Source organism: Lycium ferocissimum, chromosome 2 (genome assembly GCF_029784015.1).
Source record: "Lycium ferocissimum isolate CSIRO_LF1 chromosome 2, AGI_CSIRO_Lferr_CH_V1, whole genome shotgun sequence".
Classification (NCBI taxonomy): domain Eukaryota; kingdom Viridiplantae; phylum Streptophyta; class Magnoliopsida; order Solanales; family Solanaceae; genus Lycium; species Lycium ferocissimum.
In genome coordinates, this window is record NC_081343.1 from 45,088,652 (window position 1) to 45,112,948 (window position 24,297).

At 35.0% G+C, this 24,297-nt stretch overlaps 2 protein-coding genes across 9 annotated transcripts in view; both read right to left on the reverse strand.

Moving 5' to 3' along the window:
- Positions 1-14,329, reverse strand: part of LOC132039797 (protein RKD5) — a 52,826-nt gene extending 38,497 nt beyond the window's left edge. For 2 of the 6 annotated variants that reach the window (XR_009410483.1, XM_059430323.1), the window contains exon 1: positions 14,016-14,326. Coding sequence is in view for 3 of the 6 variants with exons in the window: in XM_059430323.1 (XP_059286306.1) it covers positions 14,016-14,079 (64 nt within the window). In the remaining 3 variants the exon portion in view is untranslated. Of the gene's footprint in view, positions 1-2,095; positions 2,211-3,162; positions 3,529-3,974; positions 4,098-5,295; positions 6,089-6,329; positions 6,560-10,996; positions 11,200-12,584; positions 12,841-14,015 lie in introns of those variants that run through there. The other 4 variants (XR_009410489.1, XR_009410490.1, XM_059430345.1 and 1 more) reach the window with 4 other exon arrangements.
- On the reverse strand, positions 229-23,754 carry LOC132039777 (rab escort protein 1). Of its 3 annotated transcripts, XR_009410480.1 has the most exons (10): positions 23,029-23,754; positions 21,558-21,680; positions 20,565-20,664; positions 19,590-19,628; positions 19,229-19,475; positions 19,081-19,156; positions 18,279-18,477; positions 16,767-16,853; positions 16,336-16,555; positions 229-433 (listed from the first exon to the last, which is right to left on the reverse strand). XR_009410480.1 is itself a non-coding variant. In XM_059430301.1 (9 exons), the coding sequence occupies exons 1-9, from the start codon at positions 23,712-23,714 to the stop codon at positions 16,469-16,471; spliced, it is 1,644 nt and encodes a 547-aa protein (XP_059286284.1). In that variant the 5' UTR covers positions 23,715-23,754; the 3' UTR covers positions 16,143-16,468. The 3 variants fall into 3 exon arrangements, 2 of the variants coding, with proteins under 2 accessions (XP_059286284.1, XP_059286295.1); XM_059430301.1 differs by lacking the exon at positions 229-433 and having other exon boundaries at positions 16,143-16,555; XM_059430312.1 differs by lacking the exon at positions 229-433 and having other exon boundaries at positions 16,143-16,555; positions 23,004-23,171.
- Between the last annotated feature and the right edge of the window lie 543 nt (positions 23,755-24,297).

The window sequence follows — 24,297 nt, forward strand, 5'->3', positions numbered from 1 at the left end:
AATCTCCCAAGTAAGACATCAAAATTATGGCAATAAAATCTCTCCTCAAGCTTCCTTCCTAATTCTCTTGTTTCACTCTCAATTTGTATTATTTTATAACATTTAGATCTTTGAATATTATTTTTAAAATGAGTAATTGATAGTATATATCTAATTTTAGCTTTAACATAAGCTGAAATTAACAAAGTAACATATTTTGGATACGGAGGGGGAAGCACGCGAGATACAAATACGAAAGCCAGCCTACATTATTGTACAAGATGTAATTAGAGATTTTCCTAAAAAAAACTCTCGTCTTGGGAAGTCTCAAATCAAAAATTGCAAAAGAAAATAATTGCCAAACCTCTACATTCAATCCTGTTCGTTGTAGGCCGAAGAAACTCGAAAACTACTGATATTACTCTTACAACAACAAAGTATCTCGAATAGAACACTACATTGGCATGTAGGCACGGAAACCACTTCAACTATATTCTCGTCATCATTGTCAATGCAAACTGTAATATTCCACCACCCCACTGTCAGCTAAAACGAATACACATCCAGCAGTATCAGCATTGGTGTCTAGTCCTCGAGCTCTAGGTCAGCACCCTCCTCCGATGAGGTTGACTTGGGAAAGAATTCTTCACCAGAATACAGCTCTTGAAATATCTGCACAGAAATAGCACAAGAACACCACATCAGATAATGTCTTATCTACCCTTCTCCTACATCAATATAAGCCCTTGGGAAATGCATGTGAACGAGCCATAGCAAAGAGAGCACAAGAAGAAAGAAGAAAAAAGGGGGCGGGATCAAGGGGAAAAGAAGATAGGGACCAACATAAAAGAGGTCCATTTAAAAAAAGCAGAATGCATGTTACCTTTCTGTAGCACCCAGAAGATCATGGTAAAATGGACTCCCATCTGGCATGGGGGTACAAATGATGTTATCTAGTACATGCTGATACTGATGGACAAAATATTGGAAAAATCAGGACAACTCGCCAGGCATATATCAGCTTTTGCATCTGCAGGTTTACTTTGGTCCTCTGGGCTCTGCAGAACTATTATTTCCAGAACTTCCAGAAACAGGAACGCAAAACAGCACATTGATGGCTGCACGTAATAGCAAGATAAGTCAAAACCTGAAAGAGAAAGCAAATAACCATTTGAGACAGGGTAAGAAGTACTCAAGGAATTAACCGGAAGTTTGTAATTCCAATTCCGTTCAACTTAATAGTACTAATTACTACTAGATTTAGAGATATTACAATCAAACTACTGAAACCACCTCTTAGAGTTGTCAACATTGTTTCGAGAGCTTGACAGGGAATATATTGTTATAGGTAGCGGAACAAACTTGACAGATGACTGTGGATGACTTAGGTTGACTCATATATACAACTTGCACGTACCAACTTGGTGTCTATTAATGTAATTTTTTTGACTTATGAAGAGAAGTAGTTAATGAATTCTGAAGAGTGATATGTTAACAGTGACGTGTCAGAAGACCGTACAGCATTAGACCAGTGATGAGTAAAATAGACATTAGGGGGTGAACTCACATTCCAGAGGGGAAAACAGCTACGTTGCTACTCAACTGAAGCACGTGGATTGCTGTGACCTGCTCAGGGAAGAGAGCTGGGGGAAAAATTGATAAAAGGTGAAAAAAAATAATATTTAAATCACTTAAAAAACTAAAAGCGGGGTTAGGCATCTCTCTTACATCTAGGAGGAAAAAATTCTAGACAATTGGCTATATCCAATTTCAAAGATTGCTTTGAGATGCATATACTCCTCACCAGCTTCTCAGTTGTATTTCCCGAGCCAAAATTTCCAGCATCAGGGGAAGAATGAGGTGATGGTGATTGAATCACAAAAAGATGGTGGCTGAACTCAGAAGCCAAGCAAAACCCTTGTAATTCCCACTAGCTTGAAATCATGGCATGAACATGAATTACAAAAGCCTAGTTGCATCAAATGAAGCCGAGGCGTAAACAAGGTTGTAACCTCAAACTTTTGACGCGGGAGCTTAAATTTTGTGTTAAAAATACTAAAATAATAAAACAGATATGAACCCCTAACTTTAAAAATATAATGGATTCAATGCTAAAAACTTTACAAAAGCCTAGTTACATCAAATGAGCGCGGTTAAAGTCTTATAGGAACAAGAAGAGCATCTCTTTGAACCTTGTCCATAAGGAGAGAATTAACAGACATCCGAAGAACCTGGTAACAAGTTGAAGTAAAGAGAGAATATTAGCCTCAGGGAAGACTACTAATGATAACAACAATTCAAGGAAATCCAGAAAATTAAACATCAATTAACGAGTACTGAAGAATGGACATGATAAACAATGAATCAGATGTTTAGAACAATAAGAACTTCATTTTTCTAATTTCTGAGTACAACATAAATAATGAATGACGAAATCAAGACAAAGAGATTTTTTTTTTATTACAGAAGAAAAGGTAACAGAAGAGAAACCCAATCAAGTGACACGTAAAAAGCTGAGCTCATTCACTTATCGGAAAATTAAAGTTAAACCCATTCGGCAGTCCTCAAAATTAAAGAAAAATTAAGTTTGACTAAACAGTAAACAGTAATACATCAGGAGGCACACAACAGCATGAATTCTCCCCCACTGCTTGAAAAGAGCTTCTTCAAATACTACAAGGAAGCTCATCAACATTTCTAACTGTCAAGCAAGTAAGGCTAACTTGCAACTTACCACAAATGTATAGCTAGCATTCTGAGGAAAAAAAAATCAAGGCCAACAACTAGCTGCAAAACTGTTCAATAGACTTCGCAGCTAGAGCTAAGCTCCCTATGTTACATGCTGAGGGAGCTGATACGTCATCCAACTGCAAAATTAAGACCTCTAGTAGCGCTCTTCAGTCCTATGTTATGTGCCTCTTTCACTTCCTTATGATGAATTTTAACAAAACATGAACTTTTCTCTATTTTTAGGAGGATGGCAGGGTGGTGAGAAGATTATACAACTAAACCGAAAAAGGACCACAAACATAATGTGTATCTGGAATATTCTACACACACTACCCTGAATTGCAATTAACAACACGAGGGGAAAAGGGAAAAGAATCTCAGTGGAACCAAAATGCAAAACTAAGTGATAATATGCTGGAATTATCCAAGGAAAAAACATGTTAAATGACTTACATAAATGCATCCTTTGACTGCAGCACGGCGACAAAAGGCCTGTGGAAGTTCCCCTTGACCATAGATGGGGTAAATCAGAGCACCAGGTGCATTAGGAAACCTAAAGTTTGTGAACAACGGGAAAACTATAAGAATTTGGTTTATGAGTAGGAAGCTTAAGATCATAAGATGTCAAGTCATATAAAGATAACTTTCCATCTCGGTGGATCAGTTACTATGATTAACTTTCCATCTCATTCTCTTTTTCTGACAGTTCCAAAAAATGATTAACTAGTCCCGAGGATTTGCCTTGTCAAAAAGACGAACCCAACTATACATAGAGATCTCCAGGTTGACTTTTGAATCTCTCAGTTAACCATCGCACCACTACAAAATCAAGGTTTTGACTTAGCATAAATGCTCGAGGAAAAAGTTGACAGACATGAAAACACAAATGATGAGTCTTCCAAGGTTAGACCTGTTTCATCCACACATGCAAGTATAACCTAAGCATGCTCCTATTGAACTTATTATTTCCATATACCAGAGATGCAAATGGACTATAAAAATAGATTATCCTAACAATATTATTTTCAAAATTTCCATAATTAGGAATGAAATTCAGTTGTGGACAAAGGGGAAGCTAAACAGCAAGTATATGGAGGAGGTACTTTTATATTAGTACACAACCATTTTATGCACAAATGGACGAGGTACATTCAGGATTAGTATAATATTGTTTTCTGTATTTTAAAAATAAAATAAAAAATAGAAGATGTACTTTCATGATTTCTCCTTGACTGTTTTAAGTACAAAGGAAGGGCAAGAGTAACCTGCCAACGGATGAGTGATAAAGGGCCAATCGATCAATACCATCTTTTTTCTTAAGAACAGTACTGTAAGCATCTCCATTCTCTTGATCATAATCTGCCATTGCTATTGCATATAGAATAATCCTTTTTTAAAATAAAAAAAATTCATTACTAAGTCAGATGAATAATAGCTACTCCCTTCGTCCACATTTATGTGAAGGTGTTTGACAGGAAACGGAGTATAAGAAATAAAGCAAGACTTTTTAGAAATAGCAAGTACCAACCTCAGTTTTTTCTTATAACCATGTCCTAAGAAATAAAGCAAGACTTTAGAAACTCGTGGTCTAAAAGAAGCCATAGATATTTGTGTTGCTATCAATCATCTTATTAAGGGTAAAATTGAAATTTTAAAGTTAAATTGTTATTAAATATAGAAATGTGTCATTATTTTTTCAGACTAAAAAAGGAAACAGTGTCACATAAATTGTGAAAAAGGGAGTAGAATCTAATGTATAGTAAAAATAAAAATAAAAATTTACTCCGAGTGACATACCAAATTCTGGGCATGCAACTGTAAAGAGTTAATATTCATAAGCCATTTCATTTCTGGATACACAACCGTAGACAGTTAAAATTCATAAACCATTCACATTTGTTGAAAGCAATGATTCATAGACCATTACAATATTAAAGGAACACAAATTATAAGATAATCTATGGATTTGTATGTGAGAGAACTCTAATAAGCTTTTAACTTACACCACAATTTTTTTTTTTTTTTTTGGGATCACTTACACCACAATTATAAGATCCATGTATAGACCATGGGACAGATGTACTAATCAAGGCAAAAAATAAAAGATGTAATAATGTGTCAGAACTCCTTTGCAATAGCAGGAATCATACAGTAACTACATTGATACCATGGAAATCAGAAGTAACATATGAAAAACACTAAACTACTTTGGTCTAAGAACAGAACAAACAATAATCGTCCATATGTGGAAAGCCAAAAGAACAGAACAAACAATTATGCTCCCAGTTCAAATTGTTTAAAGAAGTATGTCTTATTAGAGAAGTAAATGCTCTGCTTTTGGCATGCTTCCAATCTAATGAAAAGGTTCCTAGTTCCTACTATATTTTTTATAAGACTTCCTACTTTATTAGGCTGAGACATCATAATCATACAGAAGTCACACAATCAACTATAATGCTACAGGTTCCTACTGTTTATGGAATGGAACAAGCATACAACATAAGGAAAGGATAAGGAAAACAAAAGGGAATAGCAGAAAACAGGAAACTGTGACTAACAGAGAGAGAAAGGATATTTGATCTGTACGATATTGGCTTTGGAGAGAGCCCCATGTTCTCACATTGCACACCTAGAAGAGCACTTGATGCTGCTCCAATTATTATCTTACGAATCATGCAAAGCGCCTCTCTTCTTTCGCATTTCTGCAGCTTCCTCAATACGCTTTCTTTTCTCCATCAAAGCATTCTCATTTCACTTTCTGTTTCTGTTCTTTCGTCCATGACTTCTTCACAGAACCGTACCCTCACAGCTCTTGTCATTTTCCAGAACTTTTTGTATCCAGTGATGTATAGGTCGGTACATGTATATCGATCAGCGGAAGGAAAAGAAGAAATGGAAGAAAGGGAGTATTTGCTTCGTGAAACGAGTAACTTTGAGGAAGTTAGGTTTGATCGAGTTATCACATTGTACAAATTTGATGTGTCTGCGCAGTTTGTAGGGAACCTAAATGGTGTATGGAAATGCATGTTTGTGTATGACTCCAATCGCGACCAATCAACCAGTGTCGATGCTAGTCCTGAGTGGCTTTCAATTGCTGAGTATGTTTTCCTTTTTAACAATATTACATTTCCTCAGGTGCTCCTTTTAACTATCTGATGTCTGATATTTTATAACAGCGATAACTTTCGACATCAGTTGTCAAGAACTCTGGCTTTATATCTTCTCTTGAAAACAACTTGCCTAAGCTTTTTTGTTTCTTCCTGTAAGTCCATGAAGGGCTTCTTTTATATGCTTTCTCTTTCACATTCTATCTTTATTTTTCTCTCTTCCACTGCCATGGCTGATAACTCGTCTTCTCCGGTTGTTGTTTCATCTCTTTCTACAAAAACATACATCCAGGCAGTAAAACCAATATAAGAAACATTCTTAAGTTATCCAACTTGTGAACCAATATCAGAATAATATCAAAGTAGTTTCTTCTAGCAATGAATAAGAGAGAGATATTGAATGTTTGGTCAAGCCATCTGGTAATATTGACCAATTTCCTACGTTTGGCTATATACTAAAAACGAGGAAACAAAAAAGAAATGTGTTTTTTAACGCAGTAGGAGCAAATATACACGAGCTGAAGAGGAGACCTGGAGATCAAGTATGAGACTGTCTAGAGATTTGATCTTCCAACATGGCCATCAAGGGATACCGAACTCCCTGTATTTCTTTTTGAGTACTGTAACTCCAACCTTCAAACTTTTTGAAACCTCAACAATTGGAAGGTCAAAGTACTTGGCAAGTTCTTCTAAAGAGAGTCTTGCTATATCGTCGGTTTTTGCTACCTTCCGGTTCTTGTTCTCTACATAAACATAATTCTTTTAGCAAGTGTCTAAGCTTTTATCACAGAAAAAACTTGTACATTCATACATGTTAAAGTATTTAAAGGTTGCAACATCAGCTGAAATTTCCAGCAAACTAATCCACATCGGACATTAACTATTCCTTCAACAGATAAAAATTAGCATATCAAGCACAAACATATATTAGAACGATTTCTTATCTATAAAGCAATTAAGTTGTGTCCTCAATTCACCTTGCAGCATAAGATACTGAGACAGATGTGTAAGCCAAGAAAATAAGTCCATACAGGATGACATTTAAGGCAGATATTTCAGTCCACGTCCTAAAATATGGTAAACAGAATCAACAAGTTTTTTATTGCACTGTTGTGTTTAGCTCAGTTCTAAATCAGAGAGCAGTCTTCCACTAACATCCAATCAAGATAATATTCTCTTCTTCTGACTTTGTGTTAGTAATTCTTTATCCCATATGCATTTATATATAGCTTTGTGTTAGGTACCAAAAAGGTCCAAAGTAGAGCTAGGGACAATTTGGAGACAAAAGAAGGAATCTGAAAGCTATTTGGAGCCGATGAACAATAAAAGAAGGTGCCCAGAAGAGAAGGCCCAATGCGTCATGCTGGGCACCTCGTGGCGTGCTGGTTTTGCTGCATAGCACTGAAACACCAGTGTGACGCCATGGACCTTCAATTCCACCACCTTCTTTTATTGATCCCAAATAGTTTGCACATCTCCATTTTGGCCCTTCTTGGTAATTAACACCACAAATTAGGCCAATTCCACAAAACCCCAAACAAATCATTCAAATATGCAAAAAGAAAAAAAAATCATAAATTAAATAACATGGTTTCGACAAGACCTAGTATAATTTCACATCCTTTTGCAAGTAAGAATAAACTAAGCACGAACAATTTTCATTAGACTGAAATGGGAGACTCAATAACTCAACATGCCAATAGAAGAAGCTGCTCCTCCAGGTACTAAAGAAGGAAACTAAAAATGTACTGTTGTTGAAACTTGTTCCTTTATCGCATCAACATCACTTAGTATTTTTAACCGTTACATATCGAATCATATTTGTAATTACATCTATTTTACTTCCTTTATCAGCATCTACTTGGACACTTAGTATTTTTAACAAAATAAGCTACATATCGAATCATATTTGTAATTACATTTATAAAGATATGAATAGATTTTTACTCTTGATACACTTTGTCGTTTTTTCATTATGGAACAAAAGATGATATTTTAGGAATAAAGTTCTCACATTCCACTCCTAGAAAAGCACTTAATGCATCCAACTATTATCTTCCAAATCATCATTTATCAATAAGTTAAGCTGGGAAAAGAAAAAACAAGGTGCCAGTTTCCTAGAAATAATGTCATAGATGAGAGGAGGCACCTTCTTCTTGAAACAGAGAAAAAAGCATATCACTAAAGACTCCTAAATTATAAGCAGATAAATTGATGAAATTGCGCTCACATTTGCAAAACACAGACAAGAAAAAGAATGAAATCCATGCATACTGAAGTCTATGAATCAATTAATTGGCATTAAAACTACAATCCTGGAAATATAATTGAAACTCCAAAAAGAAAAGGAAATTCACAAGAGCACAACAAATATAACATAAACTTATACTCCCTCCGGATCAAAAAGAGTGTCCACTTTTTTCATTTTGTTTTAAGAAATAGGTGGTGTTTTACCTAGACAAAAATAGATACTTTGACTAAAATACCTCTACCTAAATAGGTATTGGGATTTGGTCACTTAACACTTAATAAGGGTAAATCTAGAAAAGTAAGGTTAATTCTTTCTTGATTTGGTAAGTGGACACTCTTTTTTAACCAAAAAATAAAGGCTAAGTGGACACTCTTTTTGATCCGGAGGGAGTATTTATTTGCAATTAGTGCTGGAGTTACGACTTTAAAAGGAAAGGAATAAATGCTCGGTAGAAGAGCTATGCGACAATTGAGAATTGCGCATCACGTACTGACGAAATCCACGTTTGAAAGTGTTAAGTCCCACATCGTTTGTGGGATGGATACATGGATTCCTTCTTATCCTGGTCTGGGCAACTCCCCGGGGATGATTAAGCCCAAGGCCCATTTTTTTTCTTGTCGTGCATGCACTGGTAATCCCATCCCAATTTTGTTTAATCGATGTTCGGGCCACCATATTATATCAAAATAAGTCCATTTTTCCACGCTCTAGATATCTAGCTCTAGGCGTGGGGGCGGTGTTGAGTCCCACATCATTTGTGGGATGGGTCCATGGACTCCTTATATGCACTTCGGCATTCCTCCCCTCATAAGCTAGCTTTTGCGGTTGAGTTAGGCCCAAGGTTCATTTCTTTACAGAAATTTCATTGGCCGAAGTAAAGTCTAAATCCAAAGAATGCTCTTGACATCTATAGCTTTAAGTAGTATATTATAGCAAAATTCTATCTTGACAAGAATCGACTAAGATGATATGTTGACAATAGTACAGCGTCATGCAAGATAAGAAGATACGGTACAAAGGCAAATTATGTAAATCTTCCATCCACCATGATACATGAACTTTCAGGTGGGCCTCGAGTCCTTTCCATCAAAGGTGAAATATGTACGATCATATCGCAAGATGTTGATGACATTGCTTTTTCCACCTAGTCCATTTAGTATATTTGGATTTCCAACTAAACATTATGACACTATACATCATTGCAACTAATACGTGGACCTGTACCCACAGAAACTCTCCTTAGCTAGGATATTCTGATATCTATTGCCAAAAGCTGGCTATAAAAGCACGGACCTCTAACATTGAACGATTTTGAAATTTTGGATGAGAATGTTATCATGGTTAAGTTAGGCATACAGCCATTGTCATCAAAGGTTCCTAAACCAATAAGATCCAAAATATTTATAGAGATATAATTCTCCTTTTGGAAACCAAAATATACAAGTATAAACAACAGAGTTACAATGGACATATACATGGAAGGTAAATATATAGTGAATATACAAGTAACCTAATATTAAATGTGATCCGTTATAGGTAACCTAAAAGGAACTTGTAGCATTTCTCCGGAAAATATCTTGTTAGGTGCATTTGTTACAGGTGACCAGGATTTTGACCAAAAGAAACAAAGTAAGAGTTCCTTCTTTGCCACTAAACTACCAACACACTTTATTAAACCTAAATTTTATTTCTTATATATTTACTTGAAGTTCCTCCAATCTACTACCCCCATATAATTAATGAAAACTACTATAGTAAACTACATCCTTTGAAAACTGGTACTATGGTAAAAATATCCTTTACTAGTGATGAGTACCTCGCGTGAAAGTTCCATCATCCCATGCAACATTGGAATTTAGTTGAAATTTTTTCTTTTAGTTTGTTACTTTCAAATCAATCACTTGATTTTAGAAGGGAAATATAAACCCGAACGGAGATTGTTATGTTAAATTAATTTAATTTAGCCCTTTATATAGCTTGGCACGTACACGCTAATAATGAAGATTGCATTAAGCTAAGGCCAAAATCATGCTGCACTTGTAAGATAGAAAGCCTTGAGTGATTCGGAACATACAGAGCATGAAGCCATTCTCTTTGGAACCCTAGTGAATGCCTGAGAAATACTGGTAAAGGAATTGGAAATGTATGACTCACTACAGAAGACTTTAAAAATGAAATGTCTAGCTAAATTCGTGAGATATCGGAACTTGTGCCAATTGATATGTTTCCATGCAGAATTAGGAGTTAGAAATAAAAGGCCTAGAATGCTACTCCCCCGTCCATCCCAATTGATGTGAAGGTGTTTGATTGGGCAAAGGAGTTCAAGAATGAAAGAAGAACTTTTGAAATTTGTGGTCTAAAACAAGCCATAGATATTTGTGTGGCTATAAATCATTTAGTTAAGGTAAAATGGAAGTTTAAAGTTAAATTGTTACTAAATATACAAAGGTGTCATTCTTTTTATGTAAAATGGGAAGTTTAGGTAAAATGGGAAGTTTAAAGTTAAATTGTTACAAAACTAGAAAGAGTGTCACATAAATTGGGACGGGAGATGTACGTCATTTGTATAAATCCATCTCAAAATAGGGCAATCTATTCCCAGTATCCTCTATTGTGATAAGCAATACATATTTTTATAGCTTCTTCTGAGGCCATAAACAATCTAGTTTGAAACATCCTATGCATAGAGGAATAAGTTCCACTATATTACCATTCTGATTAACTGTAAATTAATCAGTATGAACTTCATATGATCTCATCTAGTTGTTAGTGAATGCATAAGTATCCAGCAAAAACGATGATCAAAGAATTCGACTTAGTTGTTATCTTATACTAATAATATTTTTATGATACTCCATGTTCAATATCCAACTGTTTGATACAGAAATTGAAATGCATTCCTATATATAAACAAAAATTGGAATTTAACCTGACACATTTTGGTCATTTTCTTCAATCTCCGAGTCTGAACAAGGCAGAGAGTTAAGGTCCAGTACAGGCACAAGGCTTTGCTTTTCTGGCTGATGGCTTTTAATATCGTTACCTCCACTTTCCTCTTCGACATTTAGTGCTAACTCAGATATAGCACGCAGATCATTGGTTAATGTTGGTATAAACTCCATCTTAGGATTTCTGGATACAACAGTAAAAGAATTAAGTAAGCACATTGAGAATGAGTCAAAGGAGCACATTACCAAGTCACAAAAATTGCAGGTAGTGACAGGAAACACAGTTTTCAATGCTGAAACGATGACAGTTACATCAATCAACGACAAGTAATTGATCCCCAGTTACTGAGATGACATAAGAAACAGCAGCGAACAGTAACAATGGCCCATAACATATAAAGATTAACTACAGAATTTTAGTCCCACTGAATTATAATCACAGCTCCAGTTGGAGGAATCTACAATTATGATTAGTCTGAAACTTCAAGACAAGAGTAATAGGAGCCTAAATGGATTTCAAGACTTATTGTTTTTTTTTTTTCCATGACTGAAGCAATATATAACTGATACTGAAGAAGATTTACAAATGAGGTTATCTGTAAAGTGAGCTTCTCTTGATACTTTCTTCACTGCTCATTAACGTGAATGACTTCATTATATAAAGCCACGCTTTTACATCTAGTTAGTATATGAACTGGACTCTACAACCCCAATCTAGTTATGTAACTTTACTATGTTTTAACGATTTCTTACAAAATCACTTCTGTAGTCTTGTAACTTCTCCACAGCAACTAAACTCTAACCACAAAAGGCTATATAAGTTGCATTAGAACTTCTCAAATGTAAGCCATTGTATGGAGTAATCTACTGCAGCCTTTTAAGTAAAAAGAACAAGTCATGGATTACCAGAAAACAAAGATATCAGGCATATTCATCTGCAAAAGCACCAGGGGGGCGCATCATATAAAAGCTATTTACAACATTAAGCGAAGGATAAAGCTTGGAGATTTATGCAGAAGTATATATACCTTCTTTCTTGTGTTATTGCCTTATTTTTCTTACAAGTGTAATTTCTCCACAGCAACTACACTCTAATCTGTCAAATGTGCTTATAAGTAACCCAATCATTTTATAGTAGTGCTATGTATGATTATTAAGAGTTGTATAACTCTTCTTCTCTTAATAGAGTTACAAAAGAGAAGTAACTTATTCTTCTTTTAATTAGAGAGTTAATAAAGAGAAGTAACTCACCACATTTAACTTGGGTAAAGTATATGTCTCGATGTTCCATAGTCCAACTTTAAGTTTGGACCAAACAGGAAACAAGTAAAAGCATTTATGTGTCATCTGACTCACAATATTTTCCTGTTTTTCAACCAATACATTAACATTTTGTTACCTATCATTAATATATTGTATAATTCAAATTAATATATCAAACTCCCTCCATATATAGTCGAACACCATCACATCACATAAAATAGGAAGGAAATAGTAAAAGACAAATTTCCTAGTGTACCAAAGATGATAATAAAGCAAGAATATTTACACTCAAAGGGGGAAACGTACTCAGCAATTGAAAGTCATTTAGGACTAGGATCAACTCAGGTCGATTGATCACGATGGGAGTCATACACAGACGTACATTTCTATACACCATTTAGGTTCCCTACAAACTGCGCAGACACATCAAATTTGTACAATAAGATAACTGAAGCAAACCTAGTTTCCTCAAAGTTACTTGTTTCATCAAGGAAGTACTCCCTTTCTTCCATTTGTTCTTTTCCTTCCTCTGATCAGCATACATGCACCGACCTATACATCACTGTTAACATTCCCACACAAAAAAAAAGAGCACCTTAGCTTAAAAAAAAAAAATCAGTGCATTTTAATGTCAACAAAAACATGAATTCAAGACTTGATTACTATTAACATTCCCAAAAGAAAAAAGAGCATTTTAAGCCTTTAAAAAAAATCATTGAATTTTAATGGGAAAAAAAAAATGAATTCAAGACTTTATTACTGAAACATATTACCAAACAAACAAAGCATTTTATTTTTTGAAGAAAAAAAAAAACAATCAGTGAATTTTCATGAAAACAAAAACATGAATTCAAGATTTGATTAATAAACATTTCCCAAACAAACTAGTTTATATATTTATATATATATAAAAAAACAATCAGTGAATTTTAATGAAAACAAAAACATGAATTCGAGACTTGATTACTGTTAACATTCCCCAAGAAAACAGAGCATTTTATCCATTAAAAAAAAAAAAAAAACAATTGCATTTTGGTGAGAATAAAACATTAATTCAAGACCTTATTACTTTTAACATCCCCCACCCCCAACACACCAAAAAAAAAAAAAAAAAAACAGAGCTCTTTAAATGAAAAAATCAGTTCTTTTTACTGAAAACAAAAACATGATTCATCAAGACTTGATTTCTACACCGACCCGTATCAAGATTTTGGCTTGATAACACAAAAATCATGTGAAAACAGAGCACTTTACATGAAAAAATCAGTTCTTTTTAGCGAAAACAAAAACACGATTCATCAAGACTTGATTTTTACACTGGACCCGTATCAAGATTTTGTCTTGATAACACAAATATCATGTGAAAACAGAGCACTTTACATGAAAAAATCAGTTCTTAAAACAAAAACACGATTCATCAAGACTTGATTTTACACCGACCCGTATCAAGATTTTGGCTTGACAACACAAAAATCATGTGAAAACAGAGCACTTTACATGAAAAAATCAGTTCTTTTTAACGAAAACAAAAACATGATTCATCAAGACTTGATTTTTACACCGACCCGTATCAAGATTTTGGCTTGATAACACAAAAATCATGGTAAAACAGAGAGAGATTAAGATATAGATATATATATATATATATATATATGGATACGAGAAACCAATCCATATCAAGATTTTGGCATGATAACAGAAAAATCATGGGAAAAAAAGAGAGATTAAGATATATACCTGGATACAAGAAGTTTTGAAAAATGACGAGAGCTGTGAGTGTACGGTTCTGTGAAGAAGCCATGGAAAGAGAGAAAACAGAAAGTGAAATGAGAATGGTTCGAGAGAGAAGAGAGAATGAGTAATGAGCCTCAGTTTGTAACGCCTATATTTATTGTTGTTTTCCGTTTGTTCGGTTTCTTCTGTTTCTTCCTATCACTGTAGTTTTAGTGTTGACTAAACACATTCATAGCTGGATATCTATTTTCTTTCTTTATTTTCCTTTTGAGGATTGATTTTCGTAATCCAAAGTAGATATGGTTGTCAAAATTTTGAAATTTAAAAAAGTTAATAAAATGAAAGTATTTTCACTTTTTGAGTTGTTTTCAAAAGTTTTCAGTTTTTTGTAAAAATTGAAGATTTTTCCTTTTTGGTGTTTAGTTGAAAGAGTTTTTGCAAACAAATTAAAACAAAATCGGATTAAACACTTTTAAAGATTTTCTAAGCAAACGCCATATTTTGTGAAAAATAAAATAAAGGGCTTAAAAACATTTCAGAGTATCTGATTTTTTGTATTTTAAAAATATATAATGAGTCAATTTACTTTTAGTTATTTCCATTTTTCTTGTTGCTTATATTAAAAATAAATTTTATTTCTACTTGCTCAATTTAGTAAATTAAAAAAGATTTATTATTATTTTTAATAGTTTCCTTATCATTAATTAACTACATAAAGCATTTGTAGTCAAACTAAGATTTTCAAAGCATAATTAATAAAATTAATTTAATAAAATAAATCTCTAATAAGTAATTTCTTAAAGAGAGTGTCAAATTAACTTGGGTCAAGTAAAAAAGAACGAAGGAAGTAATTTAAGATTCAGGGAGGTCATGCCTCAATTCAAAAAGTGAAGATATTGTTATCTCATAATCTTCTTTTAAACCAAAAAGATTAGAGGTGTTAAGCAAAATTTACTCAAATATACACTTTTATGCTTGTGTTATTAGAAAGAAAAAAAAAAAAAAAAAACAATGTTTATTTGGACCCAAAAAAGAAGCCATGTTTATAATGATTTTATGTCATTTTTCAAGAATGAATTGTTAGTTTAGTTCCAAAAAACTGAAACGTTTGTGGCGAGAGGCACCATTAATGCTCATGCAAAACATCACGCGTTTCATCAAAGTTGACAAATAAATTGACAAATTACTACTTCCTTTGTGTCAAAATAATTATCGTATTTTTAATTGAAACGTCCCTTAAGAAAGCATTAATAAAAATAATATTTTAATTATTTTACCTTCTAAAAATGTTTCATTGTGTTATATCTCCTCAATAAATATTTAATGCCAACTCAATTAATGATGTGTAATTAATATAAAAGGTAGAATGAGAAAAAACTGCTAAATTTTATCTTATTTTTTATAAATATTTTGAGAGGGAGAGAAGCGAACAGTAAAATTGTTGTAAAGACTGAAAAAACCAAAACGTGCCAGCCAAAAAGTGAAAAATGACAAGAGCATTTTGTTGCATGTTTGCGACGTGGCGACTCACTGATGATACTACTACTGACTACTAGTAGTAACGCATGCCACTTTCTTTTATTTGTATTTGCATGCAAGTACTACTACTTTCTTTATTTGGGATATTCATCCATTGGCCTTTTTTTCTGTCAAAATGGAAGTACCACATAGACGTTTGGGGTTCTTCCTTGTCTATCTCTTCTTTTTATCTACTCCCCTAGTCAGTCAGGTGATTGCCAAGATGGAAGTATGCATATGAAGTAATTTTTCACCTAAATCACTCAAGTTTTTTTCTAGAGAAAGGATAAATGTCTATTCAAGTTTACATACAGCTTCAAATCTTTTTACTTGCTGTTAAGTCCCATAAAAAATTTAAATCTTTCAATATTATTTAAGTGATAAATAAATCTATACTAATTTTCTCTAAACATCTACTGAAATTAAGAAAGTGACATATCTTGAACACGGAGGGGAAGCACGCCAAATACAAAAAGGAAAGCCAGCCTACATTATTGTACAAGATGTGATTATAGATATATTCTTAAAAATCTAGTTAAAACTGTTGACCTACTAAATATATTTAACATGCCTAACTAGAGATACTCTTCAGTTTCACTACTACTACTACTATAAGAGAACTACTATTAGTTGATGATATCACTTCAAATTTGAAGATAGGAAACAGTTGCCAACTAAAAGCTCAAGTTTCGTGAAGTCTCAAATCAACAACCGCAAAAACTAATAGCAACAATAAACAAAATATTTAGCCAAAGTAAAAAGGCTAAAGATGCTACTCTTACAACAAAGTATTTCGTATAAACACTTCAATATTGGCATACAGGGAAAGAAACCACTTCAACGATATTCTTGTTGACACTGTCAATGCAAAATGTATTATTTAGCCGCCCCTCTGTCAGCTAAAACGGAAACATATCCAGCAACGTCAATACTGGTGTCTAGTCCTCGAGCTCTTGGCCAGCACCCTCCTCCGGTGAGGTTGACTTGGGAAAGAATTCTTCACCAGAATACAGCTCTTGAAATATCTGCAAAAAAATAGCGCAGCACCAAATTGGATAATGTTGAGTATCTACCCTTCTCCTCAATCACTATTAGCCCTTGGGAAATGCATGTGAACGGGCCATCGCAAAGAGGACACCAGATAAAAAGAAGGAAAAAGAGGGCGGGATCAGGGGGAGAAGAAGATAGGGACCAACATAAGAGAGGTCCATTTAAGAAAAGCGGAATGCATGTTACCTTTTCTGTAGCACCCAGAAGATCATGGTAATATGGACTCCCATCTGGCGTAGGGGTACAAATGATGTTATCTAGTACATCCTGAAACTGATAGACACAAATTGGGAAAATCAGGACAACTCGCCAGGCACATATCACAAACTCAGGGATCATTTGGCAGCATGTCGGATAAACTGAGATTATTAGTTCATGGATCAATGATTATATGGGGATTGTAAGGTAAATCACAACCTGATATGCTTCGTTTGCCGTTTGCTACAGTTGGCTTAATCATGTCAGTGATACCTTGACAGTAACCCAATCTTGCGTTTTACACTCTTGGATTAAATTACTAGTCCAAAAATAGTCTTCATGCAAAACAAGTTTTTCTATTATCTATACGAAACTAGATTAATTAACTACACTACAATATTTAATTTTCCATCACAAATTCATAGCGTCCATCAATCTAACACTAATTATCCATAATTTTAAACAATGAAGTATAACATACAAAAGAAGAAGAATCGCAAACTGGTTTAAAAAATATAATAATTTTTGGGAAGAAAATAGAAAGAGAAGAACAGGACATAGAAAAAAGGTAAGATGATTTTTGCAGAATGGGAGAAGAATAATGAAGGGAAAAATGAAATGAAAAGAAAGGGGTAGAGTACATTAAATTGCAAGGGAAGGAGAAAGAAATACAAATGAAAGGAAAGAGACTAAGTGATCTGCTGAAGGAAGGAACAAGAGGAGGAGACCAGAGGCAGGAAAGGGTATATGTCAGCTACATGGCTTTTCCCTCTTGGGAGTGGACAACCGGCGCAGGCTAAAGCAATCTGCAGGAAAGAGAAGTCGCAGGAGGTAGCAAGATGTAACTGGAAAGGCTCTGTATTGGAGGAGATGGAGAGGAAGAAGGAAGAAGGAAGGAGGAAGAGAAATGATGCAAAAGCTACCCCTAACCCTATTTATAAATGGGGATCAAAAGGGTAATTCTCCCACTTTTTGATAAGCGTAACTCTCACACCTAAACCAATGGAATCTAACCCCCGGCTATTAATACCACAGCCTCGCTCTAGATAAAATAATGACTGAATTGGGCGATACGTAATCCAACTGCTCAAGTCTGACTTCCAATTTCACACAAACCACAGTATTGATTAACTTCAAGAATAAAAAATTCCTATCTGGCAACCAACTAATGCACCCTGCTCAGTGACACTAATGTGCATATTAGACGTTCTATTTGATAAGTTGAAAATTTATATCTAGATGTGCAAAAGATTCCAGGCCAAAATAAACAAGATAATTCATAGCCCTGACGGAAACAAAATTGACCAAAAACAAAGGCCCAAAAAGGGAAATGCTCATGATAGCTGTTTCAGCGTTTTTACAAACAAAAAGCAATATCAAAACCAATAGCACATTTCCTTGGCGAAATGAAACAAGTAACTGGGGATAATTCTTATAGAAACAAAATGGAAGAGCAGCTATGTAGAACAAACCAAAAACAAAACAAGATATTGCAGATACCTTAGCAAGCTCTTGAGTATACAAGACACTCCAAAGTAAGGCAGGTTTTGCATCCCTAGTTTCACTTTGGTCCTCAGCAGAATCATTATTTCCAGAACTTCCAGAAACAGGAATGTGAAATAGCACATTGATGGCTGCATTTAGTAGCTTCTTCCCCTGAACATCGTCATCACATATAGCTGAAAGATAAGTCAAATACCTGAAAGAGAAAGCAAAGAACCAATTGAGATTGAGTAAGATACTTAAGGAATTAATCAAAAATTTGTAACTCCAATTCTATTCAACTTAATAGTACTAATTACTACTATATTTAGAGATATTCACAGCCGTGGTAGCAGACACTAATGCTTGCATTAGCATAAGCTGACTACCGGAGGGGGTGTGGCCCTTCCCGGACCCTGCGTGAACGCGGGATGCTTTGTGCACCAGGCTGCCCTGCCCATTCACAATACTGAAACCACGTTCTTAGAGTAGTCAACATGGTTTCAAAAGCTTGACGGTGAATATTTGTTATAGGTAGCTGAACAAACTTGATAGACCACAGTGGATGACTGAGTCATGTACACAACTTGCACATACTTCTTGACAAGAACTTGGTGTCTATTAAAGAAATCTTTTGACTTATGAAGACAATAGGTAGTTAACGTGAGCAATAACATTCTAAAAGTGAAGGCGGACTAAGGAGAACATCCTAAAACAGATAATGAATTCTAATTAGTGATATGTTAACAGGGATGTGTCAGCAGACCATACAGCAATGGAATGATGGTGAGTGAAATAGATATTAGGCGGCCGAACTCACATTCCAGAGGGACAAACAGCTACATTGCTACTCAACTGAAGCGCACGGACTGCTGTGACCTGCTCAGGGAAGAGAGCTGGAGAAAAAAATGATAAGGTAAAAAGATTTCAAATTTTAAAATAAGAAGTGGTTTGGGCATCTATCTTACATCGAGGAGGAAAAAATGCCAGACAATTGGCTACATCCAATTTCAAAGAGTGCTTTGAGATGCATATACTCCTAGCCAGCTTCTCAGTTATATTTCGCGAGCCAAAATCACCACATACATTTTGCAGAGCATCAGGAGAAGAATGAGGCGGTGGTGATTCAACCACAAAAGATGGAGCTAATATCAGTTTATGGCTGAACAATTCTTGTTCAGAAGCCAAGCAAACACCCTTGTAACTCCCACTAGCCTGTGAAATCATCAAAATGACATGTCAACCCAAGAACTTTACAAAGGTTTAGTTGCACCAAAAGAGAGCTGTTAAAAAAACCTTAATAGGAACAAGAAAAGCATCACTTCGAACCTTGTCCATAAGGAGACAATTAACAGGCATCCGAAGAACCTGGAAACAAGTTGAAGTAAAGATAGACAATTAGCCTCAAGGAAGACTACTAATAACACGACAATTCGAAGAATTCCAGAGAATTAAAAATCAATTAACGATCATCGAGGAACAGGCATTATAAATAACCTTGATGTTTAGCACAATAAGAACTTCATTTGCAAATTTCCAAATACAACGTATAATATAAACAATGAATGAAGATATCAAGAGAAAGAATACTTTTCAATTATAGAAGAAAAGGTAACAGAAGAGAAACCCAAACAAGATGAATCTTTTATTTGATGTGAAATGAAACGTAAAGGCTGAGCTCATTCACTTATCAAAAAATTAAAATTAAGCTCATTCAGCAGTCCTCAGAATTAAAGATCAATTAAGTTTCCTAAACAGTAATCCTTCAGGAGGTAAACAACAGTGTGAATAATCCCCGAATGCTTGTCTTTCAGTACTACTAAGCTCATTAACATTTCTAACTTTGAAGCAGTAGGGCTAAATTGCAACTAATCACAAATGTATAGCTCAGTGTGAGGAACAAAAAATCAAGGCCAACAACTAGCTCCAAAATTGTTTAATAGACTTCTGGCTCTAGAGCTAAGCACCCTAAGTTACATGCTGGGAGAGCTGATACATCACCCAACAGCCGATTTGAGACCCATAGGGACGCTCTTCGGTCCTATGTAATGCACCTTTTTCACTTTCACAGAGGAACTTATGATTGAATTTTCACAAAACGTGAACTTTTCTCTATCTTGAGGAGGATGGCAAAGCGATGAGAAAATAAATACAACCAAAATACAAAAAAGGCCAGAAACATAATGCATAATTGGACATTTTATACTCTCTACTATTGACATCATTTGTCCCAGTGGAACCAAAATGCAAAACCAAGTGATACTAGATGGAGTTCTCAAGGAAAACACATGTTAAAAGACTTACATAAATGCATCCTTTGACTGCAGCACGACGACAAAAGGCCTGTGGAAGTTCCCCTTGACCATAAATGGGGTAAATCATAGCACCAGGTGCATTAGGAAACCTAAAGTTTGTGAACAACAGGTAAACTATAAAATTATGTTTATGAAAGGGAAGCATAAGACCATAAGATGTCAAGGCATATAAAGATAACTTTCCACCTCAGTAGATCCATTATTATGATTAATTAGTCTCAAGATCAAATCGCCTTCTCCTTTTTCTAACAGCTTCAACAGATGATTAAATAGTCTCTAGGATTTGCCTTGTGAAAACGACCAACCCAACTTTTTTTTTTTTTTTTTTGAAATTGGTAACATCGACCAACCCAACTATACATAGAGCTCTCTAGGTTTTTGAATCTCTCAGTTAACAATCTTACCAGTACAAGATCAAGGTTTGACTTAGCATAAATGCTCGGGGAACAGTTAACAGACATGAAAACACAAATGTGTGAGTATAAAGGTTAGATCTGTTTCACCCACGCATGCAAGCATAACCTAAGCATGCCTCCTATTGAACTTATTATTTTCATATATTATAGATGCGAATGGGCAATAAAAATAGATTAGCCTAATAATATCCAGTATTTCCATAACTAGGAGCATGAAACTCAGTTGTATGACAAAGGGGAAAATAAACAGCAAGAAAATGGATGAAGTGCTTTCATGATTAGTACACGACCATTTCCTTTTGGTATAAAGCTTGTATACAGGGATTTCCCATTTGTCAATAAAATCATTTACCTTATCAAAAAAAAAAAATGATTAGTACACGACCATTTATGTACAAATGGACCAGGTACTTCAGGATTAGTACACCGCTGTTTTTTTTTTTTTTCTGAAAATGATTAGTACACTACTGTTCTATGTTTTAAAAAAAAAAAAAAAAAAAAAAAGGAAGAGGTACTTTCATGATTTCTACATGCCAGTTTTACGTACAAAGGAAGGGCTAAGTAACCTGCCAACGGATGAGTGATAAAGGGCCAACCGATCGATACCATCTTTTGTCTTGAGAACACTTTTGGACAAATCCCCAATCTCTTGATCATAATCTGCCATTGCTATTGCATATAGAATAATCCTAAAATAGAAAAGTTCACTACTAAGTCAGGCGAATAATAGCTAGAATCTAACATACAGTAAAAAGATCAAAAAAAATAACTCCAAATGACATCCCAAATTCTGGATACACAGTCGTAAACAGCTTATATTCATAAACCATTTCAATTATGGATACACAACCATAAGCAGTTACAATTCATAAATCATCCGCATCTGTAGAAAACAATGATTCGTAGAACTTTTACAAATGTTAAGGATTCTATGTTTTGTCTGTGAGGAAGGTGTGCTTTTTCGCTTGGCTGTCCAGTGATTTTGACTGCGGAAAATCTTAGAAAGTGAAAGGTTGTCTGCGTCAGTTTACATGTGTAAGGAGGCGGACGAGGACATGAATCATCTACTCCTACATTGTGGGATTACCATGAGGCTATGGTGGGATATGTTTAGGTGGTTTGGCACTTCATGGGCAATGACCAAAAACTGTAGAAGAGTTGATGTTCAACTGGAAGAGTGGGAGAAGAAGGAGAAGACATAGCGCTTGAAACATGGTTCCACTTGCGCTAATATGGGTGTTTGGAGAGAGAGAAATAAGAGAGTGTTTGAAGAGATGAGTCGAATTTCTCTCCGTTGAGAAGTAGTCTCCGCTCCCTTATTTTCTTTTGGTGCTCACATAAAGTTCCTTGTGTATAGATGATTGGGTGGAGTTTGTAGAGAATAATAGATTCTTTACCTTTTGGTATACCCCTTGTATACGACCATTTTGGCCATGTTTATGAATGAAATACATTCACTCGATAAAAATAAAAAAAGATGCATAGACCATGGGAAAGATGGAGTAATTTATCAGAACTCCTTTCCAATAGGGGGCATCAATATTTTATACAGACCACCACATTGATGCCCATGGAATCATATAAGTAACATATATAAAGCAGTAAACTACTTTGGCCTAAGATAACATTACCAAGAACTTCATCAGACTGGGAAATCAAACTGGATATTAACGGTCTCAAGTCCATTGAAAAGCAAAAAGAGATAAAGTTCAATAAGCACTGTCATTTACATATTAATGAACCATTTCTTCTCCGTATGTGGAAAGAAAAAAGAACAAACAATAGCGGTTCAAATTGTTTAAAGAAGTAGCAATAGATAAGCAAATACTCTCCGTTTGGCATGCTTTTGATTAAAATGAAAAGCTTCCTACTTTATTAGGCTGAGGCATCAACAGGAATCACACAATCAACTTATGCTTTTAATGTTCCTACTGTTTATTCAATCAACATAAGCAAACGATAAGGAAAAAAAAAAAAAAGGAATAGCAATAAAACAGGAAACTGTGACTAACAGAAAGGCGAAGATTCGATCTGTACGATTTTAGCTTTTTCGAGAGCCCCATTTTGCTTAAAAACTCCACAAACGAACTCTCTAAATCCTGCTCCGGTATCCTCTCACTCTCCCCACCACCAAGATGCCCTTGTACCATCTTAAAGAATCTCATCAACTGATTCTTCTCAGTAAAACTCAATTTCCTGTCCTTAAATATCGCGCTACGCGAATCAGGTACATTCTCCAAATTACCCTCACCATCACCCATAAAACTCCCATCAATACCCTTAAACTCCATATACTGATTCACTTCAGACTTCAAAATCAAATCAATCATACCATCAGCACATAACAAAACCCTAGGCCCACTCAAATCAATGTTAAACTTCCTAGATTGTTCCAATGGCTCCGACCCGTAAGATTTAATCTCAACAGACGAGTAAACCGGCCGGGTCGAAATACCGACCCGGGTATAACCCGAATCAATTTCGGGTCGTGAAATTGCGGGAATTGGGGATTGCGATGATTGAGATTGGATGTATGAAGTGAATTCGTTAAGTGTAAGTGATGCGTAGTGGGACCCGTAATTAGGGTTAGGGTCTAAGTGGAGGACTGATTTTCCGGCGGCGGAGGCGGCGGCGGCGAGGATGGATTCCGGTAACCCGGTGCCGATAACTATAAGGTCGAAATTGGATGGTTCAATAGGAGGATACGACGTAGTTTCATCCATTGGAATGTTGCGAAGCAGCAAATCTAGCAATTGTGAATTTTTAGATGTAAGGCTATTTTATAGGTGGACTTGTTCCTCATTTTCTCTTAATTAGGGGGTTTTTGAGGAAAACCAGAAAAATGGAACTCAACTCAAGTAAATAAAATGATTTAAATTCCTGAAAATTAATCTTATTCATTTCACCACAATCCATGCTAGTAAAGGTATCTAATGATTGGTGTTTGGATTATATCTTTGTTTAATTTTAAGTCAGTACTAGTTTTTCCTTTTTTTAAGAAACACTGTGCGAGTCTTTTTATAAAACGGAAAAAGGTGAAAATTTGACTATGTGTCTCATGCAACTGACATTAGTTGTGTGAGACTTCTTTTTGTGAGACATTAGTTGTGTGAGACTTTTTTTTGTGAGACAAAAAACTGAACCCACCTCTTACACCTTTCGGGTCCACATAGTTTAAATCCACTATTTTATCTCACAAAAAGAAGATCACAGAACTAATATCACTTGTGTGAGGCACATACTAAAAAATTTCGTCAAATAGTGAGAACAAGCTTTGGTTTAGCTAATTTTACTAGGGACAAGGCT